Here is a 15,749-nt window from a genome sequence, read left to right as displayed (position 1 = left end):
TCAAGCAGCATGAGGCATTTAAGAGACTAGCGCAGTAAGGATGGTCTTTTCCTTCATCTGGAGGATCCATAGGAATCAACAAGGATCAACACAACTCAGCCAACCCCACACTAGAATCAGAGTCATTGGCGAGTTGAAGCAGCATGGCGGATCAAAGGTTCGACTACTCAAAAACAGCCATAGAGAGCAGCTGGGAGCCAAGAGGTGCATTGTAGCTAGAGCGGAAGATTGAAGACTCAGCAAAGGCGAGGAGTTGCAGTGTTCACAAAGGCTTCGACAAGGACGTCGAAGGAATAACTGGGGGAGAATGTCAGACAAACTTTTAAACAGGATGTTTGATGTAATGCTTATATATGTCCGTATCTTTTGACATTTCATGCTTTGTACAGCATGTAGAGGGACGGCCGAAGGCTTAATAGTCCCATTTTAGTTAGGTTGGTAGCCGCCGCTTTAGGCTTGTAAATAAAGGTTGTGTCATGTGAACACATGTGAGAGATTTTCGATCTATAATGAATCATTTTACCCTTTGTTGTGCAACTGTTTAGGGCTTGTAAAGTTTGTTTGTAATTTACATTGTTTATGAAGTGTTTTCGGAAATGTTTGCTTGTGGATCCCGAGTGAGGCGTTCTCTCTAACCCATTCTCTCTTTTGTTGGTCCTAAGGGACAATGGGAGGCTTCGGGGAGGCTGATCTTTGTAGACGGACACGTAAGGGTGCCACACGACTTAGGCAAAACCAGCTAAGTCCGTGACAATGAGTTGACATGGGTCCACATACATCATTGTGTATGAGTTCCAACATTTTAGTGGCTCTCTCTCCAGTTCCATTAAAAGGAGAGCTGGTTAGTTTTCCATGAAGCCAAGGCTCGCAAGTTGCATATGACTCAAAATTAAATGGATCTAGATATCCATCCTTTAGCAACTTTTTGATCATTCTCTCATGGATATGACCTAGCTTGCAATATCACAAGTATGCACTGTTCACCTCATCTCGTTTCTTCTTGGACACACTTACATTCATGATTTGTGGAGCAATATCTAGTATAAATAAGCCATTATGCAATATTCCTCATGCCAATATCCTAGTTTTTTTTTCAAAATCTATAACAAATTACAAATGTGATAAGCACTACCAATATCCAATACCCATGCACTATTACAAAAATATGATAATTGGAGACTGATCGTGGATGTACTTAAAGCTTCTCCAAGCTTCTGTTTAGCCCTCTCTGTAAGGTACTCGTTATAGTTCCTCTTCCAGTGCCCATCTTTGTTGTAGTGGAAGCATTGTCTTTTGTCCATTGCCGGGTCTTTCTTAGCAACCTTTGCTTTACCCGGCTTACCCTTGCCCTTGCCCTTCTTAAGGGACTTTTTTACTTTTATTTTCTTTCTGGTCTCACTAGTATAGAGAACTAGCTTATCTTTCTTAACAGTGCTCTTTGCCTCCCTCAATATATTGAGGAGCTCATGGAGAGTTACCTCAAACTTGTTAATATTAAAATTCATTATGAACTATGAAAAAGAATCTGGTAGGGACTGAAGCATAAAATCCATACATAGGTTATCCTCTAGGACCATTCCTAGACCTGTGAGTTTCTCTATCCACTCAATCATCTTTAGAATATAGTTCTGAACCAGTGTCCCCTTAGTCATCTTAGTGCAGAAGAGGCTTTTGGACATCTCATATCGTTAAATCCTTCATTGTTCCTCAAACAGTTTGTGAATATGTAGGAGAATGAATCTGGAATCCATCTTTTCATGCTGTTTCTATAACTCAGGAGTCATAGAACCCAACATGTAACATTGAGCAAGAGTGGACTTATTTATTTACTTCACGTAATGAGCAATCTCATCGTTGCTTACCCCTTGCTCGGGCATAGGCATCACTGTATCAAGGACATACATGATTTTCTCTATCGTGAGAATAATTCTCAAGTTGCTGAGCCAATTCGTATAATTTGAACCAGTGAGGTGGTTGACATCAAGTATGCCACGTAAGGGATTTGAAAGCGATATTTTCTGAAAATAAAGATGCAGTAAAAATAAATAACATGCATATTTTATAAAAAATAAACAAATAAGATATGGACTTTTATCTTAATCTACTCCCACTATTTTACTAGCGAGTCATATGACACCAATAGAAGTCTCTGATAGACTTCTAGTGGGGATCAGGATCCAATCTACATCTTAGTGTAACCTCGAGGGACTCGACCAATCACACTAAGCCCAAAAAGTAGGCAACTCCTGTCGATCATAACTCCTTACAATTCTCATAATGTTCGACCTCCGAACTACCATGGTCTCGAGAGACTCGACCAACCATGATGTTTGGTTAAGTCAACACCATCGTTACAAGATGAGTTTGATTCGTTGATATATCCTAGAAGGACTCGACCAAGCATACAATATCCTCAAGTCACCGGTGACATCTCTATGTTATAGGCAAGATAGTGAGTTGTGATATAAGTGAGCCTCGAGGGACTCGACCAACTCAACATACATTGAGAATCGATCCATACCTATAACAATAGAATGCCACTTAGGTCAATCTAATTGTCTCACATTTACCGACTTAATATTATCGAGAGAGGTATTTTGATTTGGTCTCCTAATATGACTAATATGACATGTCACACATATACATATTTAATATATATTTACATCGCATGCAATATATATATATATATATATATATATATATATAGTAGGTGTACAAGCAATCACACATCACATGAGCAATCACACTAGATGATCATGGACCATAACCTAATGTGATCAGGCCTGAGCCAGTGGGCCTAATCACTCACATCAAGATCTATGTATGTAATGGTGCATCTCTATACCATGTGATCATCCATCTCGTTCTCATCAGTTTCGTCGGCATCTCGACGCATTTTCATGCATCGCGATCGTCCGTCTCGGCCTCGTGGGTACCGCTATCGCTTCCATACTCCCGTTGCGCCTCCTCATGTGATTATAACTTAATCATAGGCACGCAGGCCCAACAATAAACAAGAAATAAAATGGAGGTTCGTAGACTCCAATAATAATAATCATAAGTACACACATCGCACGGTCCATGATCATCCGTCCACAAATCATACATCACATATACACATCATCATGTAGGACTACTAGATAATAATAATAATAATATTATTATTATTATTAATTAAATATTTTAATTAATTAATATTTTTTAAAATTTGGGACATGTAGGAGATTTTCTAAATTTTGAGGGGTATTTTAATAATTTATGTAGAAGGACAGAATTTGAAATTTCTATAATTCCAAGGGGCAAAACTATATTTTGCTAAAAACCTAACCCTCACCATCTCCATTGCTATGCTACAGCTGCCACCACCCTGTCGATAGCAATCGCTACAAGAGGGGGGGGGGCAGTGGCGTCGCCTTTTCCCTGACTGTTCGCTTGCGGGCGGCGCCGCCCCATGTGGGAGAGCGCCTTTGTGGGCACCGCTGCGGGCGGCTCACCCGCGGGTGGCACAGCCCCTAGAGGGCGACCGCCGCCATTCGCAAGTGTCGCCCGTGTAGGCAGCTCACCCGCGGGCGAGTGCCGTTGCTGCAAGTGAGTCGCCCACGGGTTGCTCTGTAGCCACAGGCAGTGCCCGTGAGCTGCCAACCCTCATCGGCCGCAAGCCTACTGCAAGCAGGTCATCAGCCGCTTGTTGTAAGCGCAGCGCTGGCGCTATGCTGCCTGCCTATGACTACCACTGCAAGTGGCTGCACGCACGTAGATGGTAACTTGACCACCGTTGCAGGTGGCTACATGCACACAGATGACAGCAAGCTGCCAGTTGCGAGGGCAGTAGCAATTGCTCTGATACTACTATTAGGAAATATTAGGGGCAACATCACATGCACAACGGAAGAACATTAAAAATAAAATCCCTAATTTCCCAAATATGTATTCATCATTATGCGAAGATTGGTGCGCAAAATCTACGAAACTTAAAACTGCATATTTGAAAGATTATGTTACCTTGTAAGATCGTATATCCCTACAGATATTTAGGAGAGGGTGAAGGAGGTCACGCGTCCTCTCTAGCGGTGATCCACACAGTAGGGCTACGATGATACTCGTCAAGTCTCTAGGCTTACTATCCGAAGAGGAGAAGAGGAGAGGAGAATAGGAGGTGGCAACCAAAAATACTCTAGCCTATGAACCATTGGTTCCTTCCTATTTATAGAGGTCCCCTGTCAACTTCACCATAATAGATCCTACCCTATTGGGTATTGGATCTCCATTCAACTGCCCAAGGCTTGTTGAATGCATGAAACACATGAGGGCAATGAGGCTTGTTGACTTAAACCGCTCTCATTGACGGCGTTGAATACATGAGACACATGAATGTCAAGGTGTGATGATTTGAACTGCTCACATAGGGGTTGTCAAATATCTAAGGGTGTTAACTATATAACAAATGAGGACGTCAAGACGTGTTGACTTAAATTTTCTACTTAAGTAGTGTTTAGATATATGAGTTGGGACTTGACCTGAACCACTTGTGTTGGTGGTGTCAAACACATGAATCATGCATCAACATTGTAATATGTCGACGTAGACCCGCCACATAGACGATGTTGGATGCATGAGGGTATCATAGCTTGATGACTTAAATCACCTATATAGAGGGTGTCAAATGCATAAATCATGCATGGGCATCAATGCTTCCTAACTTGAACTGCTATCACAAAAGGTATTAGATGCATGAGATACATAGACATGTGATAGCATCACAACTTGTCAGCTCAAGTTCCATTGTAGAGCATGTGAGATGCATGAGACATGTGAGGGCATAACAACATGCTAATCAAACTACCTACATAGGGGATACTAGATGCATGAGACATTAGGCATTAGAGCATGCTGACTTGAATCGCCCACATAGGAATGTCAGATACATTAAACACATAATGGCATTTGGGTATGTTATCTTGAGTCACTGCCATAGTGGGTGTCACATGCATGTGATGCTTATAGGATCATAGCGTGCTGACTTGAATAACATGTATAGGGAGTGTTGAATGTATGAGAGGCATGAGAGCATCAGAAGTATACTAATTTGAATCACCCATTTTGGTTTTGTTGATCATATGAGACACACGAGGATAGTGAAATTTGAAGAGTTTAATGACTCGCATAGGGTATATTGGACGCATGAGACATATGAGGGTTAAGACATATCAACTTGAGCCCGTCACATAAGGGGTATAAGATGTCCGAGGGCATATGATACACAAGGCACATGAGGGTATTTAAGTTTGTTGACTTGAACTAATCATCTAAAAATTATCGAAAACATAAGACACATGAGGTCTTAACGTCACGAAATTGCCTAACTAGATAGTTTTGAAATTATGAAATACATAAGGTATTAGGGTTTACCGACTTAAACTACTTACAGTGTTGAACGAATGATTCCTATTAAGAAATCGGAGCTTATTGATTTGAATTGCTAATAAATTGGGTTACTAACTCATGAGACATGAATCAATTCAATGGATGTCAAATAAAAATAAAGAAGGGCACTCCTAGACCCAGTTAAAATATGAAAATAGGGGCTATTAAGTAAAAAAAAAAGAGACAATCAATGGCTTTTAATAAATAATTAAATTGGTAGGTGTAAAAACAAAAACAACTGACTACATGCAATTTTGGTAAAAACAACTGAGAAAGTAAAATCCTCGGGACCGAATGCCAGCAGCATTTTCTCGACTAACGCATGAGAGACACCATATCAGCTGGCCAACTTTTCGGGGTGACTCGACCAAATCGGCGAGAATGCGTTTACCACACGTTGCCTATTTGGCCGCTTATTTGTCATCTGCCACTCTCTCTGGGTTCTTCCTGCATCTCCCCTCTCTCTCCCGCCACCGTGGTGGCAGAAGAAGGAATCCGTGGTTGGAGGAGCTGAGCTGCCGAGATGCACAATACATCGCCGCCCGCCTATGTTCCCATCTCCGCCTACCCCGATCCAGCGCCCGTGCCCCCATCGTGGCCTTCCGTCTCGGAGGCTCGCCCTTCTCCGGCCCCCGCGCCTACGTTCCCTCTTTTTGATACATAAAGAGGGAAAAGAATTATTTCACATTAACAGATTTTTTCCAACACAATTGATATCTTTCTTATTCCAAGTGATGATACTTAGGCATGAAATGGAAGTATGATTAGAATGGGGTTGCATCTACCAAGTCAGCCAATAGATTTATATATAAGCTTGAAAGGTTTGACATCTTCCTACTATGCTAAGGGTGAAGGTCTTTTGTTGAAAGTTAATCGCAGCGTTGCTCCTAATCTTAGATAGATCGACCAATATGGGTATTGAAAATACTAGCAACTGCTTTTTGTGTTTGAAGAAAAAAAAAGGAATTATTAATCATATTTTCCCACATGGCATGTTTTTCAAAATTATATGGAATATATGTGAACAAAGAATTAGAAGTATTTCCCTAATTGGTTAAAGGGGCAGGCAATTGCACGAGGAAGGGAAGGATTTGAAGCAATGGGTTAATATGATGTGGTCTAGTGAGAGACAAAGTTGCGGCCATTGTCCTCGATCATCAAGGAAACCAAAACACGGAACGAATGGAAGGGAAATGGATGTCAAATACATGTGGAATAGGAAAGCCCTAATTAAACCATTGTGGGAGGCACAACTTAATATTGATCGGTCTAGAATTAATGACGATGATGAGGGAGGGGCTGGATGAGCAGTAAAATTAATCCATTGTGGTAGGTGAGGAATAAAATGAGGGATAAGCTGAGAAAGTTGGTGAATCACACATATTTTTGGTAGAGAAGGGAAGGGAATTAATGAAGTAGCAAGGTTAATATGGAACGTAGAACCAATTGCTAGGCAAACAATCTTTGGTGATGAAAGGGAGCTACCAATGTAGGCAATACAAAATGAATAGAAAAAGTAATAATTATAACATCGTCTTAATACAATGAATAATGTTAGAAATCTGTGTTATGCGTCGGGAAATCGTCTATATAAACACCAAAGAGGGTGACCCCAAAGTACATACACTACTGCTAGTGAAGAGAGAGCGCGAAAGCGAAAGAGAAAGCGAAGGAGAAAGAGAAAGAGAGAGTGGTGCAGCTTGCCATGGCCATCAACGTGGGGAAGGCAAACCTTGTGGAGCACTTGGAGCTCATCCTCAGTCTCCGTGGCTCCTACCCGATAGTGGCAATCGATACGGAGTTCCCGGGGTTCATTCGCGACACCCCTCGCAATGCCACCGAAGAAGAAAGATACAATGACGTGAAGCACAACGTGGATAACATGCACCTGATCCAGCTGGGCGTCGCCTTGTTCGACGAAGGCGGCAACACCCCATGGCCGGGGTGCTGTTGGCAGTTCAATTTTTCGGATTTCGATCCCGATGTGGATGCTTCCTCTCCCGACTCCATCGAGTTGTTGGCACAGAGCGGGCACGACTTCCAGCAATACCGACGACACGGCATCGACGCGCGGCGGTGCGCCTATCTGGTATGCGTGAAGCTCTTCTGCCAACCCTACAGCTCCAGGTATGTTACGTTTCACGGACTCTACGACGTGGCTTTTGTGATAAAGATGATCACCCGAGCCCCACTGCCCAACACCTTGAACGAGTTCTCTGATTTGGTGAGGACCATCTTCGGCCAGATTTATGATCTCAAATATATATCTCGATTTTGTGGAGGACTGCGTCGGGGAGAGATTGGTTTGGTGGGACTATCAAGGTTATTGAACTTTGAACCCATAGGGATCCGTCACCAAGCAGCATATGACAGTCTACTAATTGGGGCACTCTTCAACGAAATGAAGCAACGAAGGCATAACGTAGAGGACGACAGATCTGCATCGGTCCTCTATGGTATAGAGAATAGATGCGTCGAGAACAGGAGGACTCGAAGGATTGACCGCAGAGGTTGGCCTTACGCAAGACGGCAGCAAAACCGCTTGCTTGCCATGGGGTTGGCGGTTTAATTTAGTACATGTACGATCTGCATGTCCTAAATGAATGTGCTCAACAGCACGTACTACTGCTGCGGCCACCAGAAGTCGATGAGACGACAACGATGCATGCGCACCGGTGCTCGTACGTATCCGATGTATGCAAGCATGGGAAACAAACAGTACTCGACGACGCACCAACGAGCCCTACAGGTCTACTGCTCAGGGCAATCATCATCGAGGTGAAGCATGCAACAAAGTTGCCTACAAGAACGATCAAGGATACATGACATATTTTTTTGTACGTATTTGCAACAGGTACACGAACAGCCTATGGAATTAAAATGCAATTGTAGTACCTAATTCTGTCAAATATGTTCAAAAAAACACATTTGTTTGACCTATTACAGTTGAGAAATATGTTTCTGTATCATACAACTCTTAATACTTGTTGCGTCTTAAAACCATTGGTGTTAATCTATGCTAATTCGATAAAGTAAAATCCCAACATCATCTAGCACGCTGCAGTTTGAAATTTTAGAAAAAAAAATAGAACATCCAATTTAAACTGAAATTAATAGTAGAAAATCATATATCATATGAAAAAAAAGAAGTAACGATATTATTCAGCCATAATGTATATAAAAAATACAAATTGAATAAATTTTATCCTTACGGATGTAATACATTTTAGGTGTATAATATCTTCAAAATATAATACTTTCACGACTTACCAAACTAATTTCTTCTCGGTATCAAATTTTTTTTTAATAATAGTTCTCTTCAATTTCAAATTTTGTAGAAAGTTTTAATCGGTATGAAAGTTTTGTTACATAAATCATGAACCATAGGATTCACTAGCTTGTATCCGTGGGGAAATAGCTCAAGTGTCAAGCAGATGGGCAGTCAAAACAGAGAGGAACTTTTTCTTATTTTTCTCAGTAAATAATGAACACAAAAAAAGATCATCAACTGCACACGTTTAGTATCTAAAGAAAGAATATCAATTTCATTTTAATTTTCTGAATACTGTAAAAGAACGAGTCTTCTCGTGGATTAAGTCTTCGATTTGGCACGGATGCAAATGAAAATTGCTGCAGATCTCTATCAGAAAATGTCAAGTGGACTCCATCGTCCATTCCGAGGGACATTTTCTTGACACTCAGGATGACATATTTGATGAAAAGAATAGAAGATAAGAACAATTACTGAAGAAGCTTTTTTTGAAGAAGTGAAGAAACTTTATTGAAGAAATAAAAAATGCTTCAATACATTAACATGTTCCCTCTTCTATTTATAAAGATTATGAGAAAGAATTTTCCTCGACAGAATAGAGAGATTTCCTCATATAGTTGGGGAAATCTTATCTTCTATCATGCCCCGGTGAGGAAGATGAGGATTGGCCGTGGAGCCTCTTAGGAATGTGACTACAGCGGCGTTGGTCATTGGCCGAAAACAAGGGCGAAGCTTCACTTTTCTCAGCAACGTTGGTCGCTGGCCAAAGGCAAGAGCGAAACTTCACTTTTCTCACTACTCTGATACTGAAAGAATAGAAGATAAGAACAATTATTGAAGAAGAGAAGAAGCTTTAGCTTTATTGAAGAAATGAAAATGCTTCAATACATTAACATGTTCTCTCTCATACAAATTAGGAGAAAGGATTTCCCTCAACAGAATAGAGGATTTTCCTCAACAGAATAGAGAGATTTCCTCATATAGATGGGGAAATCTTATCTTCTATCATGACCTTCTATCATGCCCCTGCTCCTGATAAGGATACCAATCTTGGATCGATGCAAAGAATGATTTACAAGCGAGAGACTTCGTGAGTAGGGCAAGAGTAGATCGCTTCTATTGTTGCGATTGCTGTTGCTGTGAGGGCACAGGCGTTCCCTTCATTCTCCATAAATCCGCCCTTCATTCTCCTTAAGTCCACCGACTGTTGGCAGATCAGCGAAGACAGCGAAGGCTACCGCGGTGAGGAAGATGAGGATTGGCCGTGGAGCCTCTTAGGAATGTGGCTGCAGCGGCGTTAGTCTTTTCTCAACAACGTTGGTCGTTGGCCAAAGGCAAGAGCGAAACTTGAAGAAGCTTTATTGAAGAAGTGAAGAAGCTTTATTGAAGAAATGAAAAATGCTTCAATACATTAACATATTCCCTCTAAATTAAACCGCCAACCCCATGGCAGCCAAGGGGTGTTGCTGCCGTCTTGGGTAAGGCCAACCTCTGTGGTCAATCCTTCGAGTCCTGTTCTCGATGCTTCTATTATCTATACCATAGAGGACTGATGCAGATCTGTTGTCCTCTATGTCATGCCTTCGTTGCTTCATTTTGTTGAAGAGTGCCCCAATTAGTAGACTATCATATGCTGCTTGGTGACGGATCCCTACGGGTTCAAAGTTCAATAACCTTGATAGTCCCACCAAACCAATCTCTCCCTGAGGAAGTCCTCCACAAAATCGAGATATATATTTGAGATCATAAATCTGGCCAAAGATGGTCCTCACCAAATCAGAGAAGTCGTTCAATGTGTTGGGCAGAGGGGCTCGGGTGATCATCTTTATCACAAATGCCATGTCGTAGAGTCCATGAAACGTAACATACTTGGAGCTGTAGGGTTGGCAGAAGAGCTTCATGTATACCAGATATGTGCACCGCTGCGCGTCGATACCGTGTCATCGATTTGTAGGGCATCTATGACCCCGATAGGTGCGGGTGCTAGTGGTGGTTGAGATATCAGTCGTGGTTGCGATGACAAGATAGTCCGTTGACCTAGTTGGGACAAGAGCGGAGCGATTGCCTGCATTATGCTTGTGAGTGCCTACACTTGGTTCATGATGTTCAATAATGCCTTTGCAAGGACAACCAAGTGCCTCATATTCATCCTTGGAGGTGAGAGTTCTAAGTCATTGAATAGAGGCCAGTAATACCCTAGTGTCTGAGTGGAGGTGGTTGCATCCAATTGGGGAAAGGAGGGTAGCTGCCCATTTGTGTAAAGGTGCTATAGATTGGGGGTAGAGTTTCTTCACTAGAGCACTCAATCTTTGCACTATTAAAGTAGCTTCCCATTTGTGTAAAGGGTTCATGGGCGGATATTCCTACTATATTCAAGGTCCTCCTTCTAGTGCCAAATTGTTAAGGATTCAATGATTCAAGGATTTAAAGATATATGATCTCCCTAGGTAATACAATCTTTCATATACACTGTTTTAAGTTTCTCGATTTTTGTGCATCAATCTTCGCACGATAATGAACACATCTTTTGAGAAATTAGGGATTTTGTTTTTAATATTCTTTCGCTGCGCATGTGATATCGCCCCTAGATTTTCCAACACATAGGCGGGCATTCCTACGATATTCAATGCCCTCCATCTAGTGCCAAATTATTGAGGGGATGCATCATCGATGGTCGAGTCAGCCCAGCTTGGTCTTGTCCCAAAGGCGTAGAGACATCCGAGGAACCTTTGTGGCAGTCCTAGCGCGACTAAGGTGGTCTTCGCATAACCTTGACCTATCCGAGGTGGTCTTGAGGTCAAGCCGAGGTGGGCTTTTTGGTGGGTTATTGTGTAAAGGTTAGCGTCAGGAGGAATTTTCTAATCCGACTCCTCCAATGCATAAGTTAGTTCCGAAAATTACATAGGGTGTGAGAGGTTTTTGGAAAAAGGTCCGACTCCTGGGCCGACACTAGGGGTCGGCTTTTATACCTGACCAACTAAGGAGATCCTCCATAATAGCCCCAACGTCTCCCTTGTTTTGTCTGTAGGGGTGATATGTTCAAACGACCTCCTATGAACTATTGTCCATGGGGGCCGATAGAGAGATAAACAGGCCCGAACAACCTCCATGAATTGTTGGCCACGGAAGTCGATAGGGCCAGTCCAAATGACGGGTCTCGAGGCATACTAACTTGAATTACATGTATATAGTTTCATGGATGCAGGAGATATGAGAGGGCACTAGTGCAATTTGGAAAGAAGTATTCTGGTTTTTGAGAGATGTGCTAGGATTGGGACATCTCACCCAACTTGAAGAGGTACTGATGGAAGATGTCATGGGTGACTTGGTGATGCAACAAGCGAAAACATAGCAACCATCTTGAATGTTTATGATAGTGGGGATGTCATAGCCAATTTGAAGACATGAAAAAATGAGATATCACACTGTTAAAGGGTTTATGTTTGCCTAGAGAAGCGATTCTTTTATATACCACTTGCTAGAGTATCTGAAAAGAATATTCCTTTTAGATATCATGATGACTAGGTATGTGTAAGTGGTAGCACATCATCTCATAATACATGTACATGCTTAGGTGATGCTATTAATCACTATGCTGATTGGGCCCTTAGTCCCAATAGGTGACAAATATCAAGCCTTGATTGCGTGACTATAGTTTGCCTCACATCGAGTTTGGGAAAATGGGTTGGTTGTACTAAAGAGCATTGGACCATTATCTGCACTAAAAATAGTTAAGTAATGTCCACAACCTCTATTTCAATAGAGTGCATTGGATGTGGAGAGACTCGGGAGAATCCAAGAATGCTGAAATGAACAACTAGTATATGGAATATGGAGTGTTAGATGCAGAAGCTAGAGGATGACATTGGGGTGTGCTAACTTGAACTATCCACATATAGAGTGTTGGATGTAAGAGAGGAGCAAGGGTGTCAGGCATGTGCCAACATGAACTTGTCATATAGAGAGTGTTAAATGTAAGGGTCGTGCAAGGGCATTGGGTCATGCCTAGTTGAACCAAATGTGTACGGAGTGTTAGATACAAGAGACTTAGTAGGACATTAAGAATGCCAACTTGAAGTGCTAATATAGAAAATTACGAATGCAAAAGCCACATGGGGTCATCTGGGCACACCAACTTGAATTGGTAGGATAGGGAATATAGGACACAAGAGATGCGGGCATCATGGCATTTTCACTTCAACTACTTAGGTAGAATTGTTGGACAGAGGAGATGCATAAGAGTGCTAGGGCGTGCCAACTTAAATTATCCATGTTAGGAGTATAGCACGTAGAAGACACGATGACATTGGCATGGGCTACCTTGAATGGCCTACCTAGGGAACATTGGACCTATGAGATGCATTAGAGCATCGGGGCATGCCGACTTTATCTACTTATATGCTTATATATAGAGCGTCAAATGCAAGAGATATATATGGATGTAAGTGCTACACAAAAGGTGTTTTGGTTGCCCTACATATGTGCTGAAATTGGGATGTCGCACCCAACATGAAGAGGTAGCAATTGAAGATGTTGAAAGTGATTTAGTAATGCAATAGGCGAGACATAATAACCATCTAAATGCATGGTAATGTCATAGCCAACTAGAAAATGTGGTAGATATAGATATAACTATTAGAGGGTTTGCACTTAGAAAAGCAATCCTTGTAAATACCCTAAGTTAGAGTATCTAAATGGAATATAATTAGATGTCATGATGACTACCTATGTGTAGGTAGTGACACATCATTTTCATACTATACATGCTTAGGTGGTGCTACGTCATCACATACTGGATAGACCCTTACGACCCAATAAGTGGCACACATGGAGCCTAGGTTACTTTTTTATAATTTGACTAGATACCATATGTTGAGTTATATTTGGTTGTCAAATATAGTCATATCATTTGTCTTACATTGTGTTTGTGGAAAGGATCGGTTGTATTGGAATATGTTAGATTTGGGAACTCGATGAATATTAATGACCATCTAAATGTATGGTGTACTTGAAATGTCATAGCCAATTGGAAAACATGATAGACCGAGATATAACTATTAGAGGCTTTGTGTTTTTTTAGAAAAGCAATCGTTTTATTGGCCCCATGCTAGGGTATCCGAATGGAATATAATTTTAGATGTCATGATCATTACGTATGTGTAAGTAGTGGCACATCATTGTCATACTAACTATACATGCTGGATAGGCCCTTAGGGCCTAATAAGCGACATACATCGAACCTTGGTTGCTTGTCTATAGTTTGACTATGTGCCACGTGTTGAATTCTATTTGGTTGTCATATATAGCCATATCAATTGCCTTACATTGTGTCTAGGGAAAAAGGTTGGTTGTACTAGAGCATGTCGGATTATAGTACTCGACAACTATTACCTGCACCAAAAGTAGTGAAGTAATGCCCACATGCTCTGTTAGTGTAATGTGGATGGGATGTGGCAACACTCGAGATCATCAGAGCATGCTGACATAAACAAGGAGTGCTGGATGAATATGATGCACGATGAAATTGGGGTGTACTAATGTGAACTATCCATGTATATAGTGTTGGATGAAAGAGAGGAGCAAGAGCATAACATGTGCCAACATGGACTTACCACATAGGGAGTGTCAAATGCAAGAGATGTGCTACAGCTTCGAGTTGTGCCTAGTTGAACTAGTTTTATAGGGAGTGTCGGATGCAAGAGATATGATAGGATACTAAGAATGTCAACTTGAATTGAATATAGATACATTTAGATGCAGGGGTCACATGAGGTCTTTTGGGCATGCCGACTTGAATTGCTAGGGTAGAGAGTATCAAATGAAGGAGATGCATAAGGGCATTACTGTGTGTCTACTTCAATTGCTTATGTAGAATTGTTGGATGGAGGAGGCAAGTAAGAGGTTAGTGCATACCAACTTAAATTATCCATCTTAGGGGTTACTTAAAAAACACATATGGGCATTAGAATATGTAGTCTTGAATGGCCTACAGAGAGAGTGTTGGACCCAATAAGAAACATGAGAGCATCGAGGTATACCAACTTAAATTGCTTGTATACAAAACGTCGAAAGCAGGAGATATAAAAGGACATCAGTGCTGCTCGAAAGGTGTTTTGATTGTCTCGAAGATGTGTCGAAATTGGGACGTCACACCCAAAATGAAGAGGTAGTAATAAAAACTGGCATGAGTGATTTGGTGATGCAATAGTAATTGACATAACGACCATTTAAATGCATTGTGTACTTGAAGACATGGCACACTAAGATATAACCATTAGAGGGCTTTCGTGTGACTAGAGAAGCAATCCTTTTATAGGCCTGAAGCTACGGCATCTAAATAAAACAGACCTTTTACATGTCATGATGACTAGGTATGTGTAGGCAGGGGCACATCATTATAATACTAACTATACATGCTTAGGTGGTGTCCAATCATCACATGTTGACTGGGCCCCTAGGGTCAGGCATAGTGAGACACATTGAGCCTTGATCATTTGTCTATAGTCGAATAGATACTATGTATCGAGTTTTATTTGGTTGTCAAGCATAGTCATATCATTTGCCATAAGGAAAAGGGTTGGTTGTATTGGAATATGTCGGATTCGGGAACTCAACAAATATTACATGCAATAAATGCTTCTCAATAACACCCACATGCTCTGTTCGTGTAGGGTGCATGGGACTTGGAGACACTCAAGAGCATTGGAACATAAACTACTAGAGTAAGTGTATTGAGTGTTATACACGAGATGTGCAGCTACATTAAGGTGTCCTAATCTGAATGGTGCACATAGAGAGTTTGCAATGTAAGAGAGGTGCGACCATATCGATCAAGGCAACATGAACTTATCATATAGGGAGTGTGAATTTAGAAGACGTACGAAGGCATCAAGCTAGGCTTAGTTGAACCGGTTGTATAAAAAGTGTCAAACACACAAGATATAATAGGATTTTGAGAATGGGGATGTCACGGCCTTTGTCCTCGATAATCAAGGTATCCAAGACTTGTCTTGAAGGAATGTAAGGGAAATAGATGTCAAATATACGTTAAAAT

General features: G+C 41.3%; 1 protein-coding gene across 1 annotated transcript; it reads left to right on the top strand.

Moving 5' to 3' along the window:
* Window positions 1-7,129: 7,129 nt before the first annotated feature.
* On the top strand, window positions 7,130-7,993 carry LOC135597968 (probable CCR4-associated factor 1 homolog 11). The gene has a single exon (XM_065091480.1). It carries the CDS (start codon window positions 7,130-7,132, stop codon window positions 7,991-7,993), a length of 864 nt encoding a protein of 287 aa, XP_064947552.1.
* Window positions 7,994-15,749: the final 7,756 nt, after the last annotated feature.

Source organism: Musa acuminata, chromosome BXJ2-1 (assembly GCF_036884655.1).
Source record: "Musa acuminata AAA Group cultivar baxijiao chromosome BXJ2-1, Cavendish_Baxijiao_AAA, whole genome shotgun sequence".
NCBI lineage: Eukaryota > Viridiplantae > Streptophyta > Magnoliopsida > Zingiberales > Musaceae > Musa > Musa acuminata.
Note: the sequence above shows the minus strand (reverse complement) of the source record. Positions and strands in the feature narration are given on the sequence as shown.

Coding starts and splice junctions, on each gene's coding strand:
- LOC135597968 (XM_065091480.1), top strand. CDS start 7,130: ATGGCCATCAACGTGGGGAAGGCAAACCTTGTGGAGCACTTGGAGCTC.